Genomic DNA, 18888 nt, shown 5'->3' with positions numbered 1-18888 from the left:
AGTGTGATGTACGCCTCTTTCCACGACTCTGGTGCCCTTTTCCCTTCCAGTATTTCATTGCAGACTTCTTTCAAAGGTTGCAGTAACCACTCTTTCAAAGATCTATAATATCTAGAAGTCAGCCCATCCAGTCCTGGAGTTTTCCCAATTGCATGTTTTGAATGGCACCTTCTACCTCCTGTTCAGATATTTTATGGTTCAGCATTAACTTGCTTTCTTGAGAGATTTTTTGTAATCCATTTGTCTTCAAAAATTGGTCCATATCCATTTCTTTCTGTGGCCCTTGCATGTATAATTGTTTAAAATACTTCTGAAAACAATTTTTAATCTCAATTGGATTATGTATATTCTTTCCTTCCACTTCTAAATTTTTAATAGTGTTTAAGTTTTGTCTTTTTTTCATTTGCCAGGCCAACAGTTTCCCACATTTATTAGCTGATTCAAATGTTTTTTGTCTCATTTGTTTAATTTTCCATTCTATTTCCTGATTCATTATTTCCATATATTGTACTTGATATAATTTTATTTCTCTCAAAATCTCCTGGAACTTTGGTTTTGCTCTCAATTTCTTCTCATTTTCTTTTATTTTCTCCAGAATTTTATCTTTCTTCTCATTTTGACTTCTCTTCTTTATAGCATTCTGCTGTATCAGAAACCCTCTCATAACAGCTTTGCTTGTGTCCCAGATTACTCTTTTTTCTGCATTGGTGTTCATATTTATTTCGAAGTAGTCTCTCAAGGTTTTTTGGGCCTTTTTATACACTTCTTCATCTCTAAATAAGGTGTCATTCATCCTCCATCTGAAGGATCCAGTTGTTATTTGTTTCATCTCCATCCTTACAGCGTTGTGGTCTGAGCAGGTTTTTGGGCAGATTTCTATTTTCCTTATCTTTGGTGCCATTCCTCTAGTTATCCATATTTGGTCAATTCTAGTCCATGTCATCTTGACTTCAGCAAAGAAAGTTCCCAAAAGAGAGATGTGTGTGTTGTGCCACACAAGGGCAAAGAATGACCAGGCAGGGAGGAGCATGGGTGCCTCTGATCATTGACTTAAAAGTTTTGGGGTGGATTCAGTGGGGCCATGCAAGCGCTGTGCTTGAATAAAAGGATGTTGCTCTCATTTCTGAGAGAGAGAAAGTCCTACTTTGTCTTGTTGGGAAAGTTCTTCCTTTCTTTTTTTCTGTACATGCAAGGGCAAATATTATTATTGTTATTGTTATTATTAAGATTTTCCAACAAAATTTTCACATACCGTATTTCTCGGCGTATAAGACGACTGGGCGTATAAGATGCCCCCCCCCCCAACTTTTCCATTTAAAATATAGAGTTTGGGATATACTCACCGTATAAGACTACCTCTCTTCCAACGCACACCAAATAAAAATTTAAAAAACCAGTCTCCAGTCCAGCTTGGAAATCCGCTTCACTTCCCAGTGGCCAGGAGCTTCTGGGGCCAATTTTCAAGCATATTTCTGCTTCATCTAGAGAGCTTGGTGTCCTCTGATTTAATTTGCTGTTGTTTTATCCTTTGGTGATGAGTTGCTGCAGGAACTGCTGCTGTAGCCAGAGTATAAGATGACCCCCGACTTTTGAGAAGATTTTCCTGGGTTAAAAAGTAGTCTTATACACCAGAAAATACAGTAATCAATGCTAAAAACAAACACAAATTACATCTTATATTTTCTATTATCCCCCCCTCAACTTCCCCCTACTTCCCTTTCTGGTTTATCACATATTCATTTCTTCTGCCTATAATTTTATATACCTTATATATTGAAATTGAAATGATACCTTATTAACATTTTCTTAACATTTTACCCTCATATTTATATTTTCTGTTTATATTGATTAATTGTAAGTGTCTTAATCAAATCCTGCAAGTGAGTCCATTTCAGTGCATTGTTTCTGTATATACATCATAAAAGATTCCTAATCTTTCTTGAAATAATTATTGTCCTTATCTTTAAGTCTCTCCGTCAGCTTTACCATTTCAGCATATTCCATCAATTTTTCTTCCCATTGTTCTTTTGTTAGTATTTCATCACTTTTCCATCTTTGAGCTAATAAAATTCTGGCCGCTGTAGTCACATACATTAATATTTTTTTCTTGTCTTTTGGTAAATCTTGACCTAAAATACCTAATAGAAAAGCTTCTGGTTTTTTAACTAATGTTATCTCAAACATTTTTTTCATTTCATTATAAATCAAATCCCAATAATTTTTGTTTTACAATTCCACCACATATGAAAAAGGTACCTTCCTTTTCTTTGCATTTTCAGCACTTGTTAGAGCTTGTTCTAAATATTTTTGCCATTTTTACCAGTGTTATATACCATCTGTACATCATTTTCATATAATTTTTTTAGTAATATACAATCATTAAATTTTAACTTAATTTTCCATAAAATATTATTTTTAATACATCTGTTTGTGCTAGAGCAGCTCTGCAAAAAAGAAGAAAGAAGCTGCTTTTTAAATTTCAAAAAAATAACCACACAGACTACATATTTTCCTTTGGGACAGAAACCAAATGGGAGTAAGGAGTATAGTGCACAGATGACCCCCAGTGAAATGGCACCACACATATAAAAAAAACCCTAACATGCCCAAACAGTGCACATGTGTTTGTCCACCATTGGGTAACATGCACATTTATATTAGCTAGACTCTCCTTATTGGATTATCCTCATATTCGAAAATCCAGATGTAATGTGAGGAAGTGCAGGCTAAGGTTCAAGGAGGAGGCGGTCATGTGGATGAGACTCAGCTGCTTCAAATCCACATTAAAGTCCTGTGTGGGTGATCCTGCAGTTGCCTGACGACAGCAGCCACTAAAAGGCTTTCTTCCATGAAGCAGGCTGCTGAGAGAGAGAGGGGAAATCAGTAGTGGATTTTTGTGTGTGAAAATATTGAGTGTGGTTCTGGAATTAGATTACTCCTTGGCACAGAGCATGTGCTTGGAGCCACCCCACTCCTGAATTCTAGAAAGAGAATGTTGCCCTTCTCTATCCTCAGACACTGAGCTCATCTACACTTCCACTTGTTCCGCTGCTTTCACCCAGGAAAACCCGCTGGAGCAAATATCAGTTAGGTTTTCTACAGATTGATGTTTGCTCCAATTCAGCACTAGAGAGCGGGTTTCCCCCAGGAAAGCAGCGGGACAAACTGAGGACTGCTTGGAGCTGTGATTTCTTGGCATGGGATAAGCAGCCATGTGGACAAGCCCACTGTTTTGCACTTGGCTTTGGTTGGCAGAGCTCTAGAAAAGAGTTATAGAAAAGAACAATGTAGATATGCTCACTCCTGCTGTACAAAATGGTCTTAATGGCACTTTCTTACAAAATGAGGGAGATGAAATGTGTCAAGTGTACACCTGTATTAGAAATCCTTAACAAATCTTAAAGTCCAGAGCCCATGTTTTGGGATGGAAATAGCAACAAGGTGGGAACCTGGGAGACAAGGTTCTCTCACACATCCTGTCACAACATGGCTTGTATTAACATTAGGTCCCTTTAACGATGTCTACTTGTTTATCTCTTGCTCCAGACCTATGTGATTGATGGGAAACCAATGATTACCTACAAAATCGCCCCTTATGTAGCGCATCTGTGGGAAGATGACAAGAGGGGTATTACGAAACATACCATCCTGAAGGATATTAGCACCCCTCTGCAACTTGTGCCCGTCATAGTTACAGATTGTGAGTGTTCATTGTAAATAATAGTTCTATAAAGTTGTTGAAACATTGGTGATGGCTGCTTCACAGACAACTGTGTGTGCTAGTAGATGCCTTCTATTCTAGCAAGATCAAATTGCAGAATTCCCCTAGATGTTCTTAACTCTTCAGTAGGAGAGTTAGAGATGGCCTCATACTCTTGGTCAAAGAGTACACTGGCTTACATTGTTCCTCTTGAGCACAGGAACCACTTTACTATTGCTGTGTGTGTGTGTGTGTGTGTGTGTGTGTGTGTGTGTGTCTATATGTCTATTCTTGATCCTTGAATTCAGGGAAGAGCTTGTCGCTCCATGGTAGAGCCTTTACATTGAATGCAGACGTTTCCAGGTTCAATCCCTGGCACTTCTGGGTAGGGCTGGACGAGAATCCTGTCTGAAATCCTGAGGAGCTGATGCCAGTCAGTGTACACATTACTAAGCTTGATGGACCGATGATCTTACTTGGTATAAGACAGCTTCCTCAGTCCCCTGGGTCCTGCCCACCTGCACTGAAGAGCTGTAGCTCAGGGGCAGAGCACATACATTGCCAAAGGTCCCAGGTTGAAATGTTAGCATCTCCAGGTAGGACTGGACATGACTTAGGACTGGACATGACTTGTATATGAAACCCTGGAGAGCCTCTGCCAGTCAGTACAGGGCTATATGGTCCAATTATTGGATTCCATTTTCTTTGTTGGAGGCTAGCTGATTTGGTGTCTTCAGATGCTGCTGGACTCCCCTCAGCCCGCCAGTGGTCAGGGATGCCAGGAGTTGCCAACCCACCACATCTGGACAGCCACAGGTTGACCACCCTTGGTCTTTGTCTTTGAAGGAAGAACATTGGATTGGTGAAGGAATAAACAAATAAGCAAACATGTTCTGTGGGAAGGATGAGCTTTGTTAAATAGGAAAATTGTCTAGCTCACTAACGTCCTGAAAATGTCTGCAAAATGACAACCTTGAAGGATTTATAGAAAGGAGAAGCATCATATACTTGTTGGGGCTTGTTGACAGAACAACTGAGGAAATCCATTAGAGAGCAAATTTAATTCGTAAGCCTGATGAGCAAAATTGATATGGGGAACTGGCCTAGAAAAAGGTTTTGTTTTACAAAAACAATTTCTCTTCTCCGTACAGATACTAATGCCAGTCTCCAGCTCTTCAATGCAACAGTTGGCACCTTCCTGCCAGATGTAGTGCTGGTCAGTATTACTGTGGATGCTTCAGGGCCCTTGCCACTACCTGAGGCTGAGAAGAAGGGCTATAAGATCTATGAAGCTAAGTATTCCAATGGAAGTCAGGGCTATGTGGTACAAGTCCCCTTTGATGCCCCTGGAGTTGGAAGGGAGGTGAGTGCTGCCACCAACCAAGCCTAGTCTGTGGGCTCTTGGAGGGGAGTGTATTGCAGTTGTAAGGGGCAAAGCATAGAGAGTGGAAGTGCTGGGAGTCCTGTTGACTGGGGAACTTCAGAGTTGACATTTAAATAACACTTAAGCACTTGTAGATACATCAACTATCCATCCTTAAATCATCTGAGCTAGGAAAACAAATTTTGGCATGACATCCTTGGAAAGGTCTAACTCAAAAGAATATACTTGGGACATGGAGCTTCTTTCATCTAATTCTTTCCACGAGGTTGCATCTCTTCCCCCCTGTATCCTATAACTGAATTGAGACTTGGAAAGGGATGGTGCTTGTTTATGCCTCTGGAACTGCAAAGTTGCCTCTCACTCCAAATGTGTATTGTCCCTGCAGTCAATAGCTGATGGGATGGAATATATGGATACCTTCTCTCTGGAGCATATTAAAACTAAAAACACTGCAAGGGTATGAAATCTAGTAGGCCACAATGCATGGTTTGTAGGTTAAAGTGTAGGTGCCTATCATGCCTAGCTTTCATGAGCACAACAGAGGCTCCTTCCCTTGAGAGCTGTTACACTCTAAATGATGGTGATATAATAACAAAGGTTTGTCATGATGCTGAATAACCAGAGCTCACCTCCGCTCAAATTATCTTCCCAGTATGTACCAGATAACATCAGAAGCTACACTACAAACCCTATATTGGGATTCAGTGTGACTCCTCAGGGAGACACCTTTGATGTCCCTGTTCCTCTGACAGCCCTGGTCCAGGATGCAGGTGAGTCGGTTGGAACCAACATTCTTATCACTTTCCATTTTGAATTCAAGAATCGGTTAGTGGAAATGGTGAGCTTAACTTTAGTTGCTGAAGGTTAAATTTTGGGGAGATGTACCTATTACCTATTGTTCAATTTGAAGTGGCATCTAGGATTTCACCAGGGTCAGGGAGGGTACTTCTGGTTTGCCTGTAAAGAACACAAATATTTAACTATGAATATTGAATAGCTTGGCATCATTAAAACAGTGGTGACTAAATGGAGAAGTTATGCCAAGGTTTAGATAACTATTTGTATTATTTTGTAATGTTGATGCTTGGTGTAGAGGGTGATTTAGCCTACCTTGAAGTGTTATGGGGAGGAAAAAACGAAAGTGGGGCACTCCAGTTCTCCATCCTGGGCAGCTCCTGGAAGAAAGTTGCAATGTTACAGAATTCTGTGAGCTGCTGAACGTAAGAGGCATCCTCCTGTTGCCGGGGATGCTGGTCCACTAGGGCAGAGGGGACACTGTCCCACTCACCTTAGTCTTCCCTCAGCCAGCCCTCACCTGCCTACAATTGGTGCAGGGGAAGGCCCTGCCTGCCTGCCTGCCTGCTTGCTTGTCCTCCTTAGTCTCGGCAGGGAGTAGGATGGGGGTAAAGCTGGAATCAGTTGGCTCTGCTGGTCATTGGCTCTGGTTTCTTCTGCCTTACCAGTCCCAATGGGTGCCAGCCACTATTCTGTTGACTCCTGGAAATATAGCTAAGTACTAGAGTGGCAATTTTCAGTAAATAGAGATTAGTTTCTAGCCTGCAATAATTATTCTAGAAATTGTGCCTAGAAGCATAAAACAAATTGCCCCTTAGAGAGGATTTCCAGGAGAAGGTTGGGCGGGACAAATGGTTGTGGGATTCTTTTGCTCTAGGTAAGGTGAGAATTGATGGCCCTTTTCACTTCATAATCAGTAGCTCTACTTCAAGTACTCTTCAGTGGGCTAGGTGGTAAAAGCATGTTAAATGAACACAGATATAATTTGTCATTGTGTGTGGATCACATTCTGTTTGAGAATCCACAGGGAGCACCTTGTCTTTGTAGGTGCTCCACAACAAAGAGCCTTAACTGTGTGAATGGGGTGGAGGGTTAACAAACATGCGCAGGGCCTTTCCAGGTGAGTGGCCAGGCACTGTGTCCCACCTACCTAGACCCAATGTGACCTGAAGTGGTGTGCCTCCGTGCACCTGTGCAATACCTGAGCCTTGGCATTTGGCTTACCCTGTAGAGCATTTGCTTCCAGCCTCATGCAAATATTCCTTTTGGAGGAATTGTCCTTGTCTGCTGCTCGGCTGCCTAGAAAGTTGTACTACTGTTAAATCATGCCGGTGGCATTGGAAGGGCAGGTAGAATGTGAATGGACGAGGGTTCCTGCTCCTGAAAGCCTTGCTTCTTCCTACTGCCTCCCTCCCAGTGCTGCCCCAGGCTGAGGGATTCTGTGATGACGAAGCCCTCTACCTAGTGGTGAAACGAGGCAACGTGGACCAGGACTGGCTTCCCTTTGCGGGGGACGATCTTTTGACTCGGGAGAAGGCGCAGGCACTCGGCTATACTTTGCTGGACAATGGGACCCACTTGGCCTTAAGGGTGCCCAGGCAGGCAGCCCACGTGCGCTATGAGGTAAGGGGAACACGGTGTGTGGGTGGGTGTGGGTGGGTGGGTGTGTAGAAGCTTGGGTTGCCCAGCCATGAAGCAGGGAAACAAGAAGCAGCTGTGAGGGGTACGGTGATTGGTTTCCTTGGGGTAATTGTTTCCCAAGAGTCATAGGTGCCAACGCCCTGGGTGCCTGGGCACCCACAAATTTTGGTGCCAGGCCCTGGGCACCCACAGTCATGGGGCCAAGCTGGCACTCCTGCCAATAATATGGTTCTCTGGCAAGCTCACTTGTACTGTACAAGTACTTTTATTTTATTTTTTTAATGATATTTATTAAAGTTTCAAAGAAAAGAATTACATGAATTAAAAAAAGAAGAAAAAGAAAGACAAAAATAAAAATAGAAGAAAAAATACAAAATACAAAAAATATAAAAAACACTTAAAAAAATACATCAGTCTTTCCATACCTTACATTCATTTCCTTGTTTCCCTGACCTCCTCACGCCTCCCTTTTTTGTATTCCAATTCAGTTAGTTAATTCAGCAATTTCTTTCCCTCTTTGTTTTTATCTTAGTCCTTCCATTTTTACATACACCTTTATAACATTGCTGCTTAAACCACTTAACTTCATTCTGACATCATTCTAACATTCATTAATTTTGCAATATTTCTGTAAATAGTCTTTAAATTTCTTCCAATCTTCTTCCACCGACTCTTCTCCCTGGTCTCGGATTCTGCCAGTCATTTCCGCCAATTCCATGTAGTTCCATGTAGTCCATCACCTTCATCTGCCATTCTTCCAGAGTGGGTAGGTCTTGTGTCTTCCAATACTTTGCTATAAGTATTCTTGCTGCTGTTGTGGCATACATAAAGAAAGTTCTATCCTTCTTTGACACCATTTGGTCGACCATGCCCAGCAGTAAGGCCTCTGGTTTCTTCAAGAAGGTATATTTAAATACCTTTTTCATTTCATTATAAATCATCTCCCAGAAAGCCTTAATCCTTGGGCACGTCCACCAAAGGTGAAAGAATGTACCTTCCGTTTCTTTACATTTCCAACATTTATTATCGGGCAAATGATAGATTTTTGCAAGCTTGACTGGTGTCATGTACCACCTGTATATCATTTTCATAATATTCTCTCTTAGGGCATTACATGCCGTAAATTTCATACCTGTGGTCCACAACTGTTCCCAGTCAGCAAACATAACATTATGTCCAACATCCTGTGCCCATTTAATCATAGCAGATTTTACCGTTTCATCCTGAGTATTCCATTTTAACAGCAAGTTATACATTCTTGAAAGTATCTTAGTATTGGGATCTAGCAATTCTGTTTCCAACTTTGATTTTTCCACCTGGAAGCCAATTTTTTTATCTAAATTGTATACCTCTCTTATTTGGTAATAATGAAGGCAATCTCGCACTCTATCTTTTAATTTCTCAAAACTCTGCAATTTCAATTTGTCTCCTTCTTGCTCTAGAATCTCCCAATATTTTGGCCACCTGGCCTCCATATTGAGCCTTTTTTGAGCTTTTGCCTCCATTGGTGACAACCACCTTGGGGTTTTATTTTCAAGTAAGTCTTTATATCGTATCCAGACATTGAACAGTGTTTTCCTGACAATATGGTTTTTAAATGCCTTATGTGCTTTAACCTTGTCGTACCACAAATATGCATGCCACCCAAAAACATTGTTGAAACCTTCTAAATCCAAAATGTCTTTGTTCTCAAGAAGCAGCCAGTCCTTCAACCAGCAGAAGGCTGCTGATTCGTAATAGAGTTTAAGGTCTGGCAGGGCAAATCCCCCTCTTTCTTTTGCATCAGTTAGTATTTTAAATTTTATTCTGGGTTTCTTGCCCTGCCAGACAAACTTGGAAATGTCTCTCTGCCACTTCTTGAAACAGTCAATTTTATCCAAAATTTGTAACGATTGAAACAAAAACAACATTCTTGGCAATACATTCATCTTAATAACAGCAATTCGGCCCAACAAGGAAAGCTTCAAATTTGACCATATTTCTAAGTCCTTTTTGACGTCCGTCCAACATTTTTCGTAATTGTCCTTAAATAAGTTCCTGTCATATTAATCCCCAAATATTTCACCTTCTTGACCACTGTTAAACCTGTCTCATTCTGAAACCTCTCTTTTTCAGTCATTGTTAAATTTTTCTCAAGAACTTTGGTTTTTAACTTAGTCAACTTAAATCCTGCCACATGACCAAACTCCTGGATCGGTTCTAATACTCTTTTAGTGCTAGATTCTGGCTCCTGTAATGTCAGTACTAGGTCATCTGCAAAAGCTTTCAATTTGAAAACTCTGCGATTTCAGTCTATCTGTACAAGTACTTTTAAATGTAACACATTTCCACCCTGCTCCCTAGCTGAAAATGCTCCCAGAGCAGCTTACAAAAGTCAGTAGTAAGACGGTTCTTTCCAGGTTATTGTTAAAAAGACATGATGTACATGGAAGAAAGAATGGAGCTAGAGGAACCTCAGGTGCCAGTTCTTAGTCCTGGTGCATGAATGAACAGCTGGCGTGTAAATGATTCTAGTGGTATGATGAGAGAGGACCACAGGCAGCTGGCCTTGGCGGCAGCGGCACCACAAGAGGCCTTCTTCCCTTCTCTGCTCTTGAGCATGTTGGGCACTGGGTACCATGACCAGAATGGCAAATCTCTTTGCTTCAGCAAAAGGAATTACTTACCGCCTATTCTCCACCTCCAACAAAAAATCCTTTTAAGGGCCCTGCTTTGCTTTCAGTAGCCCTGAACCCAGGCCCTTGAGCTTTGTGGGAGATCCATCTAAGGCTTAAGGTGACCTTGAGAATCTGGGGCAGAAGACAGGCTGATGTTCCAGTCTTCTGCACACTAATGTGTGAGTGCTGATGACTAGAAACTATGTAGGAGATAGTTTGAATCTTTGTTGGTGCTTTGTCTGAAATGGGATTTGTGTGTTGTGGGGAGCATCCTTGGCAGTGAAAGATGTCCACAGTCTGGCCTGGGCCTTGGCAGGTGCCCACCTCGTCCATTGGCTGCTGGATATCCTCTTCCATTAATCCAAGATATGGGTCTAAAAGGGCCGTTCATGCTGCTACCTCCCGCTTTGTCCAGAGGGAGGATGACTGAAACCAAGGGTGCAAGCAGGTAATTGAGGACTGCAGAATATCCACCTTGGGTTGGAAGTGGTGGCGGTGAGGTTGTCTAAGCCTCCTAATGCAGCCGGCTCTTAACTTGTGCAACTAGTCTGGTCCCCTTTGCTTTGTAGGAAATAGATTCTTTTGGGATTTTGGTCACCTTCCGGTTGCAGCTGAAGGACTATCGTCTCGCTGAAATGATAGACTTTGCCGTTTCCTGCAGCTTCTCTCCAAAAGACCTCATTGGTAATCTCTCTCTCGAGCCCAGGGGTAGGGGACCCTTTCCCATATGGGGGCCACCTTCCCTTCTGGGAACCACATGCCAGGGGTGGGTGGAGCAAGAAACATCAGAGGATAGAGAATCTGATGCTCTGCAGAGCAATGTGCATTTCTGTTGTGTTGTACTCTGTATTTTTATTTGCTTTTCCTAATGTCAGTTCATAATTTCTATCATGTTCATCTTGGGAACCAGCTATTTGTTCTTCATTTTCATTAGCAGAGAAAATGGTTTCGTTTGATGGTACAGTGGTACCTTGTGTTACGTACTTAATCCGTTCCGGAGGTCCGTTTGTAACAGGAAACCGCTTTTACCATGAGGCATGCTTTCCCTAATGGTGCCTTCCACTGCTGCTGTGCCGCTGGAGTGTGATTTCCGCTTGCATCCCAGGGCAAAGGTTGCAACAAGGGGCATCTGCTTCCGGGTTAGCGGAGCGCGTAACCCGCAGCATTCATAAGTGGCGGTGCCACTGTATTGAAGTCTCCTGCTTGCTACTCTGCTTATATTCAGCAAGCCACCTTCTCTCATCTTCTTGTCGCTTCCGCTTCTTGACTAGTCTGCGGAGGCAGATTTAAGGGAGCACAACCAGTTGGGTTGCACTGCATGTGGAGCCTTGGGGGTGCCACAACTATGATGTAGAATGGAAGGTGAGAGGCAGGGTGTGTGGAATTTGGGTGTCTCTCAGGGTGCTGTTGAAATTTGAGACGCCAAGGTCTGCCACTGCTTGTCTGTTATGCTCTGGCATATATAATATATTTCCCTTGCAGATTGCCTGGCTAATGGCACAGTGAGGATCTCTGCCTTGAAGCTAGTTGGCACCCCAGATCTGGTGCCTTCTGGCCTAGTGCTGAGAGACAGACGCTGCAGGCCACTTTCGGTGACAGAGGAAGGAGCAACGTTCATCTTCAACGTGACCTCTTGTGGGACAACTCGCAAGGTAAGAAATGGCTGCTTTGTCAGGAGCAGAGTCCATGAGGCCACTCATGTTAGAAGAAGATGGTTCCTGAATGTTTGCTCCATCAGTTCATGTCAAGCTCAAGAAACCATGCTCGCTCTTGATTTGGATTGTCTTGGGTTGAAGCAGGCTGCCTCTGTGAAGCTTGGCACAAAGTCTTCTAGTCTGGTACTTGAGGCTCCCTGCCTCTCAGGGTTGTTGGGAAGATGGAGGGACAATGTACATGCACAACAAGTGCTATGCTGAGCTCCTTGGGGAAGGAACATTAAGACTGGGGTGGGGTAACCTGTGGTTCTCCGGATGTTGCCAGATTCCAAATACCCAGGAGCCAGCATGGCCCATGGTGGGAAGGGGATATTGGGAGTTGTAGCCCAACCGCATCTAGAGGACCCCAGGTTGCCCAGCCTCTGCTCTAGAAGATGGCTGAAACCGCCTCCTGTTTTATCGTCTAATCTCATCTGCAGTTTGAAGATGCCACCATGTCCTATGAAAACGAAGTCCTCTATTTTCTCACAGGCCAAGCAGCACCCATCTATCAGTGAGTACTCGTGGCTTGGGCGAAGGACTGGGGAAGGAAGCTGTTTACCGCATTGTAATACAAGGGTCACTTGGTGACATGGCCCCCATGTACAAGCTTGTCCTAGAAGGAGATGCATCCTGCCTTTAAACATAACCAGCTAGAACTCTTGTGCCAGTTTCTGCTGCAGCTTCCTTTCTCCCCCTCCACCCCTCAAAGCAGGGCTATGCCCTCAGAACTGTTCTGGACTGGAAGGGTAATGAATGGACTATTCTCTCACTTGTATTTTTCAAGGTTGAAATGTGCTTGCCGGTACTTTATGGGTGATACCCTGTTGCTCCAGTACAGCCCAACAGAAGCCCCATCGCCAAGCATCCTGCCTGGGCTGGGGGTGCTGGTGCTTGCCCTTAAGCTGGCCAGAGGTAATGTCACAGCACAGCCTTCTGTGGGAGCCTTGCAGGTTAAGGCTGCAACCAAACTTTATCTCAAAATTTGTGAATTTTATCTCAAAACAGCAGACAGGAATAGATAAAACATCTATGAGGAACGTTTTTTCATCTGACATCAGGGATGGGGAACCTGTGGCCCTTTTAGACATTGTTGGACCGCAGCTCCCATCAGCCTCAGGCATTATGGCCAGTGGCTGTGGGTGATAGGAGATGCAGTCAAAGATTTGTAGGGACAGATCTACATGATAATACAAATATTGTCTTGATGGTACTCCTGTGTGTTGAGGGAGAATACTTCTTAAGATGTTGCTAGTCAAATGCAATTGCAGTAAGTATTCACATTAAGTCTCTCCCCCCCCCCCCACAAGGTAGGGAGATTTAACCCAGCCTACAGTCTTTGAGTGTTGAATACCTAGTTTATGCATTGTGGGCTGAAGAGTTCTGTTGCCTTTTCTTCAATCACCCCAAAAGCATGTGGAGGGGCGTTTTAGGAGCAGCCAGGAACATCTCTTGGCTGTTTTGGGTGGGTGGGTGGCGGGGTTATCAGTGGCCTAGTTGGGATTCCTCACAGCAAGTGGTTTGGTAGTGAGCACCAGACTTTCCCAGACCACCTAGCAGAGATGCAATACACAGAGATGTATTGCAGAAAAGGATTCTTTTTGCTCAAAGTCACTTTTCCAAGCTCCTCAGGAGTTCTCCCACCTTGATCCTTGGGAGCAGCTTTTTGTGTGATGGTGGAGGATCTGTTTGGGCAGATTTCCATTTGATTTGCTCTAGATTCAGGCAATTAAAAAGCTTGTTCTCTGTCACTGGTATGAGGTCTTGCCATAGTTCTCTGTGACCTCTCAGCCCTGGTACCAGAGCTGAAAGCATTGCACCAGCCTGGCTCTCGTGCTGGAGAACAGAACCTACTAGGGAGAAATAGCCTGGGCCAGCTGCTCTCAACCTTGAGACCCAACTCCATCACCCCTGACTGCTGGCCATGCTGCCTAGGAATGATGGGAGTTGTAGCCCAACAATATATGGGGGCTTAAGGTTGAGAAAGGCTGACCTGGTTGGAAACTCAAGGCAGTAGAAACGTAAGATGATTGAAACCCCACTGAACTTGAAGCATGGGAAGCCCCAACAAAAATTTATAATTTGGCAGAATATTTGGACTATATGATATGTATTTATATAATTTGGAATACTTAATGTGATTTGATTGGATTGTTAAAATGGAAAATTTAATAAAAATTATTTTTAAAAAAGAGAGAGACAAAGGCTGACCTGGACTGCTCAGTGCCAGCCTTGGCTTGTTAAAAGCAACTAATTCCTCTGGGTTTGTTAAGGTCCTGATATGTGCTTTTCTTCCCCCCGTGGCACCCTGGCAAGATAAGTCCTACAGCAGCTTCTACCAAGACATGGAGCACCCGGTAACTCGCTACCTTAGAGAACCGCTTCACTTCCAGGTTGAGCTTCTCCACAGCGAGGACCCACAGCTAGAACTTTTTCTGGAGGACTGCTGGGCTACAGCATCTTCTGACAGGAAGAGTCTTCCGCAGTGGAACATAGTGATGGACAGGTAAGAGTCTGAATAATACATTACTAGTTCTAAGAGCAAGGATGATGTTTTCACAGCCTCTTAATTGAGGGGTGAGGTGGTTGGCTGGTTTGGCTGCATTTTAAAATAATATCGTTCCCTTAGGTATCTGGGGCAAAAATAGAAAAGCACTTCTGGGTGGAGGAGTGATGGCAAAAACTGAATGAAATGATACGGAAAAACACACAACACAAGGCAGAATGGAGCATGAGAATCAGTACTACCTGCTGCTCTATTCTCTTAAGTACCTGACCATATTGAAACAAACATTTCTTAACGGGGGGAGTTTTAGTAAGTTTCAGAAGCCAGAAACAGGGGTACTAGGCTTGTGCTGAGCATCACAAGTGTGCATAATAGCAGGTCACAGGCTCCAGCTTTTCTTGTGGCATTCAGGCTGCCCCAGTGTCTTCATTGCCATGGGGCTGCTAGCCAACAATGATGTGGCAGCAAGGCTTGTATCTCTTAGCTTCTCTGTCATGTTTCCCCCACCCCAAGTTGTGAGAACACAGAGGACTCTCATCAAACCACATTCCATGGAGTGACTGAGGACTCTGTCCCATTCCCTACACACCTGAAGCGGTTTGAAGTGAAAATGTTTACATTTATGGTGGACAACCAGGCACTTCAGGGGCAGGTAAGGGAAGCTCTTGACCATGGGATAATGCTTGCTATTGAACTCTTCCCCCCCCCCCACCCAACGTGGTCCCATAAGAGTACAGACTTGCCTGCCTCAGTTGCTGTGCTCTGATAGTTTCTGTGGATGCAAACAGTCTTAACTATTACTTTTTATTATTGTAAGCTGCAATAGGAATTAAAGTTAAGGTTTATTGATTTAAAACAATAAAATTAAAGCTGAGCTGGTATGTATTTTGGCACCAGGAGACACGTGCTGGGGGCAGGGAGGGGAGGACATAGTTGTTGGTATCCCGACTGTTGGGAGTTTTGCTTCCTGGTTCTCCTGCTATGTTATTTTGCTTTTACTGTCCTCAGATCTACTTCCACTGCAGTGCAGTCATCTGTGATTCCAGCTGGCTGGCCATGGACATCTTCTGTGCCCGGCGCTGCATTCCCAGAAGGCAGAGAGTTGGTAGGTGTCTTGTGAGGTAAATGGCTTCTGTAGAGCTCTCTACCTTCAAATCCTAGAATCATAGAGTTGGAAGAGACCACAAGGGCCATCGAGTCCAACCCCCTGCCAAGCAGGAAACACCATCAGAGCCCTCCTGACATATGGTTGTCAAGCCTCTGCTTAAAGACCTCCAAAAAAGGAGACTCCACCACACTCCTTGGCAGCAAATTCCACTGTCAAACAGCTCTTACTGTCAGGAAGTTCTTCCTAACTGCTCTTACTGTCAGGAAGTAACAGCTCTTACTGTCAGGAAGTTCTTCCTAAATACAGCAGCAGGAGATCTGTGGCTCTCAAAGCAACATGGCCAATGGGAACTGTATTCTTAACAGTGGATCGCAAATTCGTCACCTCTCTTCTAATCCCCTGCCAGAGGCCAGCATGGCTTTCCCTAGAACACAGGTGGGAAACCTTTCTCACTCTGCATGCCATGTCCTTGGCAGGATCTGCTTTGCAGGCCAACCCATCTGTCAGTCACCTGAAAGGAGGACTAGCCTGCACAGCCAATGCAAAATTGAACCCCACCCCCATCAGCAGACATCACTGTTACCTTGAAATGTGGGTGTGGTTTTCTGGGGAAACAGATGGGTTTTAGGTCAGCTCAAAAAGAAATGCACTCAGCAATTGATGTCTTGTCATGTGCGCACATGGGTATAATGCACAGGCAGAGTTTTTTGTTTTAAACTGATGAGCAGATAGTCTCAGTACTGAGATGTCTATTGTTGCCATACGTCAGAGGCCTTTTTAAGGCTACAGGTTCATGCAAGCTAAACACATCATTTAGACTGCTCCTTAAAAAAACAACTATAATAGAAATTGCTTTATAATGAGGAAGTGTGATATTAAGTCTAAAACTCATGAAGACGTAATGGCACTACTTATGAAAGCATCTGTTTGACTCTGGAAATCTATCTTAGGAGAGCAGCCTGGCTGAGGCTGTGCTGCGGACCACGCAGTTCTCCAGGAGAACTACAGTGCAAGCTGGACTGTTACAACTTTCTGTAGCATTTCAGGAAATGGCTTTTGTTCACTGGGTTTCTATAAACTAATGGCATTTTGGGACATATGCAATAGTAAAGAAAAAATGGAGTAGAACACGTGCCGTTGATCCTTAGCCAGTGCAAAAAAATGCTTGTCAGCATGTTCAACTGAGATGGTAAAAAGACATTGAAAGTGTGAGATGATGCATTTTGATGGAAAGTGGATTTCAAGTCTGCATAGCTTATTAGCTACATTATACTGGTTGCAGAGTCATTCTGCTTTAGGAGGATGTAAATGAATGTGGTAATGCTGCCTTTTCCACCCTCCCTTTCCAGGCCGAAGCATTGATTCTACCCGCAGTCGGCAAGTGCACGTCTCATCTGGACCAGTTGTGATAAGGAGGGACCATACGTGACCATCCTAGGAATAGGAAGAGACTGGACTAGGACCATCATTTAGCAACTGAAATGGCAAATGTTGTGTTGCTGGCTGTTTCAGCGGTGTACATCTTGTGCAATAAAGGTATACAATAGAGATTTTCAGAACTTTTGCTTTTTGGGGGTGGGAAAAACTAAAAGGCCAAATATTTGATTAGTAAGCACCTTATCTAAACTATTGCACTGACCTCTGTATTGGAAATTCTGTTTCCTACCTCTGAAAGAAGGGCTAGAGCATTCAAAGCAGCTAAACTGCATTTAAGGAGCTAAAGCAAGATCTGACTTGCTACCCACCCTAGGCTCTGAAGCAAAACATGGGAAGCTTTAAATTTTGCATTAAAATGAAAATTACAAGCACCATAAGTTTCTTTCCACCGCATTGCTCAGAAGCTATTGAACTCCTTTTAGACATTAGCCTGGTTTTTCCAGGTGTTAACTTCCATAGTGGCTGGAAACCTGCTTAGCTAGAGGGCAAGGAGTGACCTCCCTTACAAGAAGGCCTCTGGAATTAGAGACTCTCCTACTTCAATTTTCACCATGACTGGCTCTATCAACCTCAGCACTACACTGAGTTTGAGGAGGTTACTTTAAAAAAAGAATAGAGGATATATTTAGAACAGAGCAATACAGCTACTGTTCTGGGAATTAGAATGTGTGGCAACTCAGAAAGGAATTACTTTTAAGTCAGAAGACTACCATTTGCTGTCAAACAGCTGAGGGGAAAAATCTGGTTGTCCTAAAACCATACAAGGGAAAAAACGTAAAAATAGATGTTGATAAAATACTGTCCCTTCCGCTTGTCCTAAAATTACAGAGAAAGTAGGCCAAATGTTTTAGAAGCTACAAACAATAGATAATGATACAAGCATGAACTCCAGTGGCATAGAAGAATGGTGGTGGTGGGGGGGGGGGTTGAGGTTGCTCAGCTGTGCCATTAAGCAGAAGTTATCCTAAATAGGCCTGGCTTTAGGTAACTGAAAGTCACTAGACTTACGCTGCAGATGCATTGTAGTATTAAATGGTGCAGGTCATGATTACATATATCCAATACAGTGGTGCCCCGCAAGACGAATGCCTCGCAAGACGAAAAACTCGCTAGACGAAAGAGTTTTCCGTTTTTTGAGTCGTTCCGCAAGACGAATTTCCCTATGGGCTTGCTTCACAAGACGAAACGTCTTGCGAGTTCTTGCGAGTTTGTTTCCTTTTTCTTAAAGCCGCTAATAGCTGCTAAGCCGTTAATAGCTGCTAAGCCGCTAATAGCCGTGCTTCGCAAGACGGAGACTCGCGGAACGGATTAATTTCGTCTTGCGAGGCACCACTGTACTGATACCATGAATTGACACCACAAGGAGAAGAAACACTGTTGGTAGTTTTCTGTAGCTAAAAAATTTCATCAGAATGTCAATTAAGTGCCTGTTCACTATTTAAGGCGCCTAAGAGAAATTGGATTTCATGTTAACAAAAGGGGAGAACCAGGAGAGAAAGACAGCAAAGTCACAATCTTGGACTCCAAAGAGTAGGCACAAGGACAAGGCAGGCAGAGTACTGTATAATGTTCACCTACCAGCGGTTCTCAACCTGTGGGTCCCCAAATGATGTTGGACTAAAACTCCCATCATCCCTGAGCTCTGGCCTTCCTAGCTAGGGATAATGGAAGTTGTAGTTCAACAACATCTGGGGATCCACAGGTTGAGAAAGGCTGAAAGTGAGAAGGCCCGTGTTGCTATTGTGTGTACAAATCAGCAAATAATCAACTATGAGAATGTCTCCAGTAGTTTTGCAAAGTGGTTTCTAACAGAACTGTTTGGAAAGTTTACTTTCCACCACATTTTCTCCATAGAGCGCCCTACACTTTCTAGAGCTTCAGGAATCCAAAGGGGCAGCAGGCCTACCTGAAGCCAAGCTCTCTATGCTTTGATTAGCTCCCAGTCTACTGGACTGCTTCTACCACC

General features: G+C 43.4%; 1 protein-coding gene across 4 annotated transcripts in view; it reads left to right on the top strand.

The window, feature by feature from the left end:
- LOC310696681 (zona pellucida sperm-binding protein 2-like) overlaps window positions 1-17035 on the top strand; it is a 31221-nt gene extending 14186 nt beyond the window's left edge. For 2 of the 4 annotated variants that reach the window (XM_083482437.1, XM_083482439.1), the window contains 12 exons: window positions 3547-3700; window positions 4852-5063; window positions 5737-5854; window positions 7297-7502; window positions 10747-10861; window positions 11660-11829; window positions 12312-12385; window positions 12659-12786; window positions 14188-14377; window positions 14891-15029; window positions 15386-15482; window positions 16835-17035. In XM_083482437.1, the coding sequence (XP_083338563.1) occupies window positions 3547-3700; window positions 4852-5063; window positions 5737-5854; window positions 7297-7502; window positions 10747-10861; window positions 11660-11829; window positions 12312-12385; window positions 12659-12786; window positions 14188-14377; window positions 14891-15029; window positions 15386-15482; window positions 16835-16914 (1683 nt within the window). In that variant the 3' untranslated portion in view covers window positions 16915-17035. Of the gene's footprint in view, window positions 1-3546; window positions 3701-4851; window positions 5064-5736; window positions 5855-7296; window positions 7503-10746; window positions 10862-11659; window positions 11830-12311; window positions 12386-12658; window positions 12787-14187; window positions 14378-14890; window positions 15030-15385; window positions 15483-16834 lie in introns of those variants that run through there. The other 2 variants (XM_083482438.1, XM_083482440.1) reach the window with 2 other exon arrangements.
- The last annotated feature ends 1853 nt before the right edge of the window (window positions 17036-18888 follow it).

Source organism: Podarcis liolepis, assembly GCF_965112155.1.
Source record: "Podarcis liolepis genome assembly, chromosome: 17".
NCBI lineage: Eukaryota > Metazoa > Chordata > Lepidosauria > Squamata > Lacertidae > Podarcis > Podarcis liolepis.
This window is presented reverse-complemented; position numbering and strand designations above follow the sequence as displayed.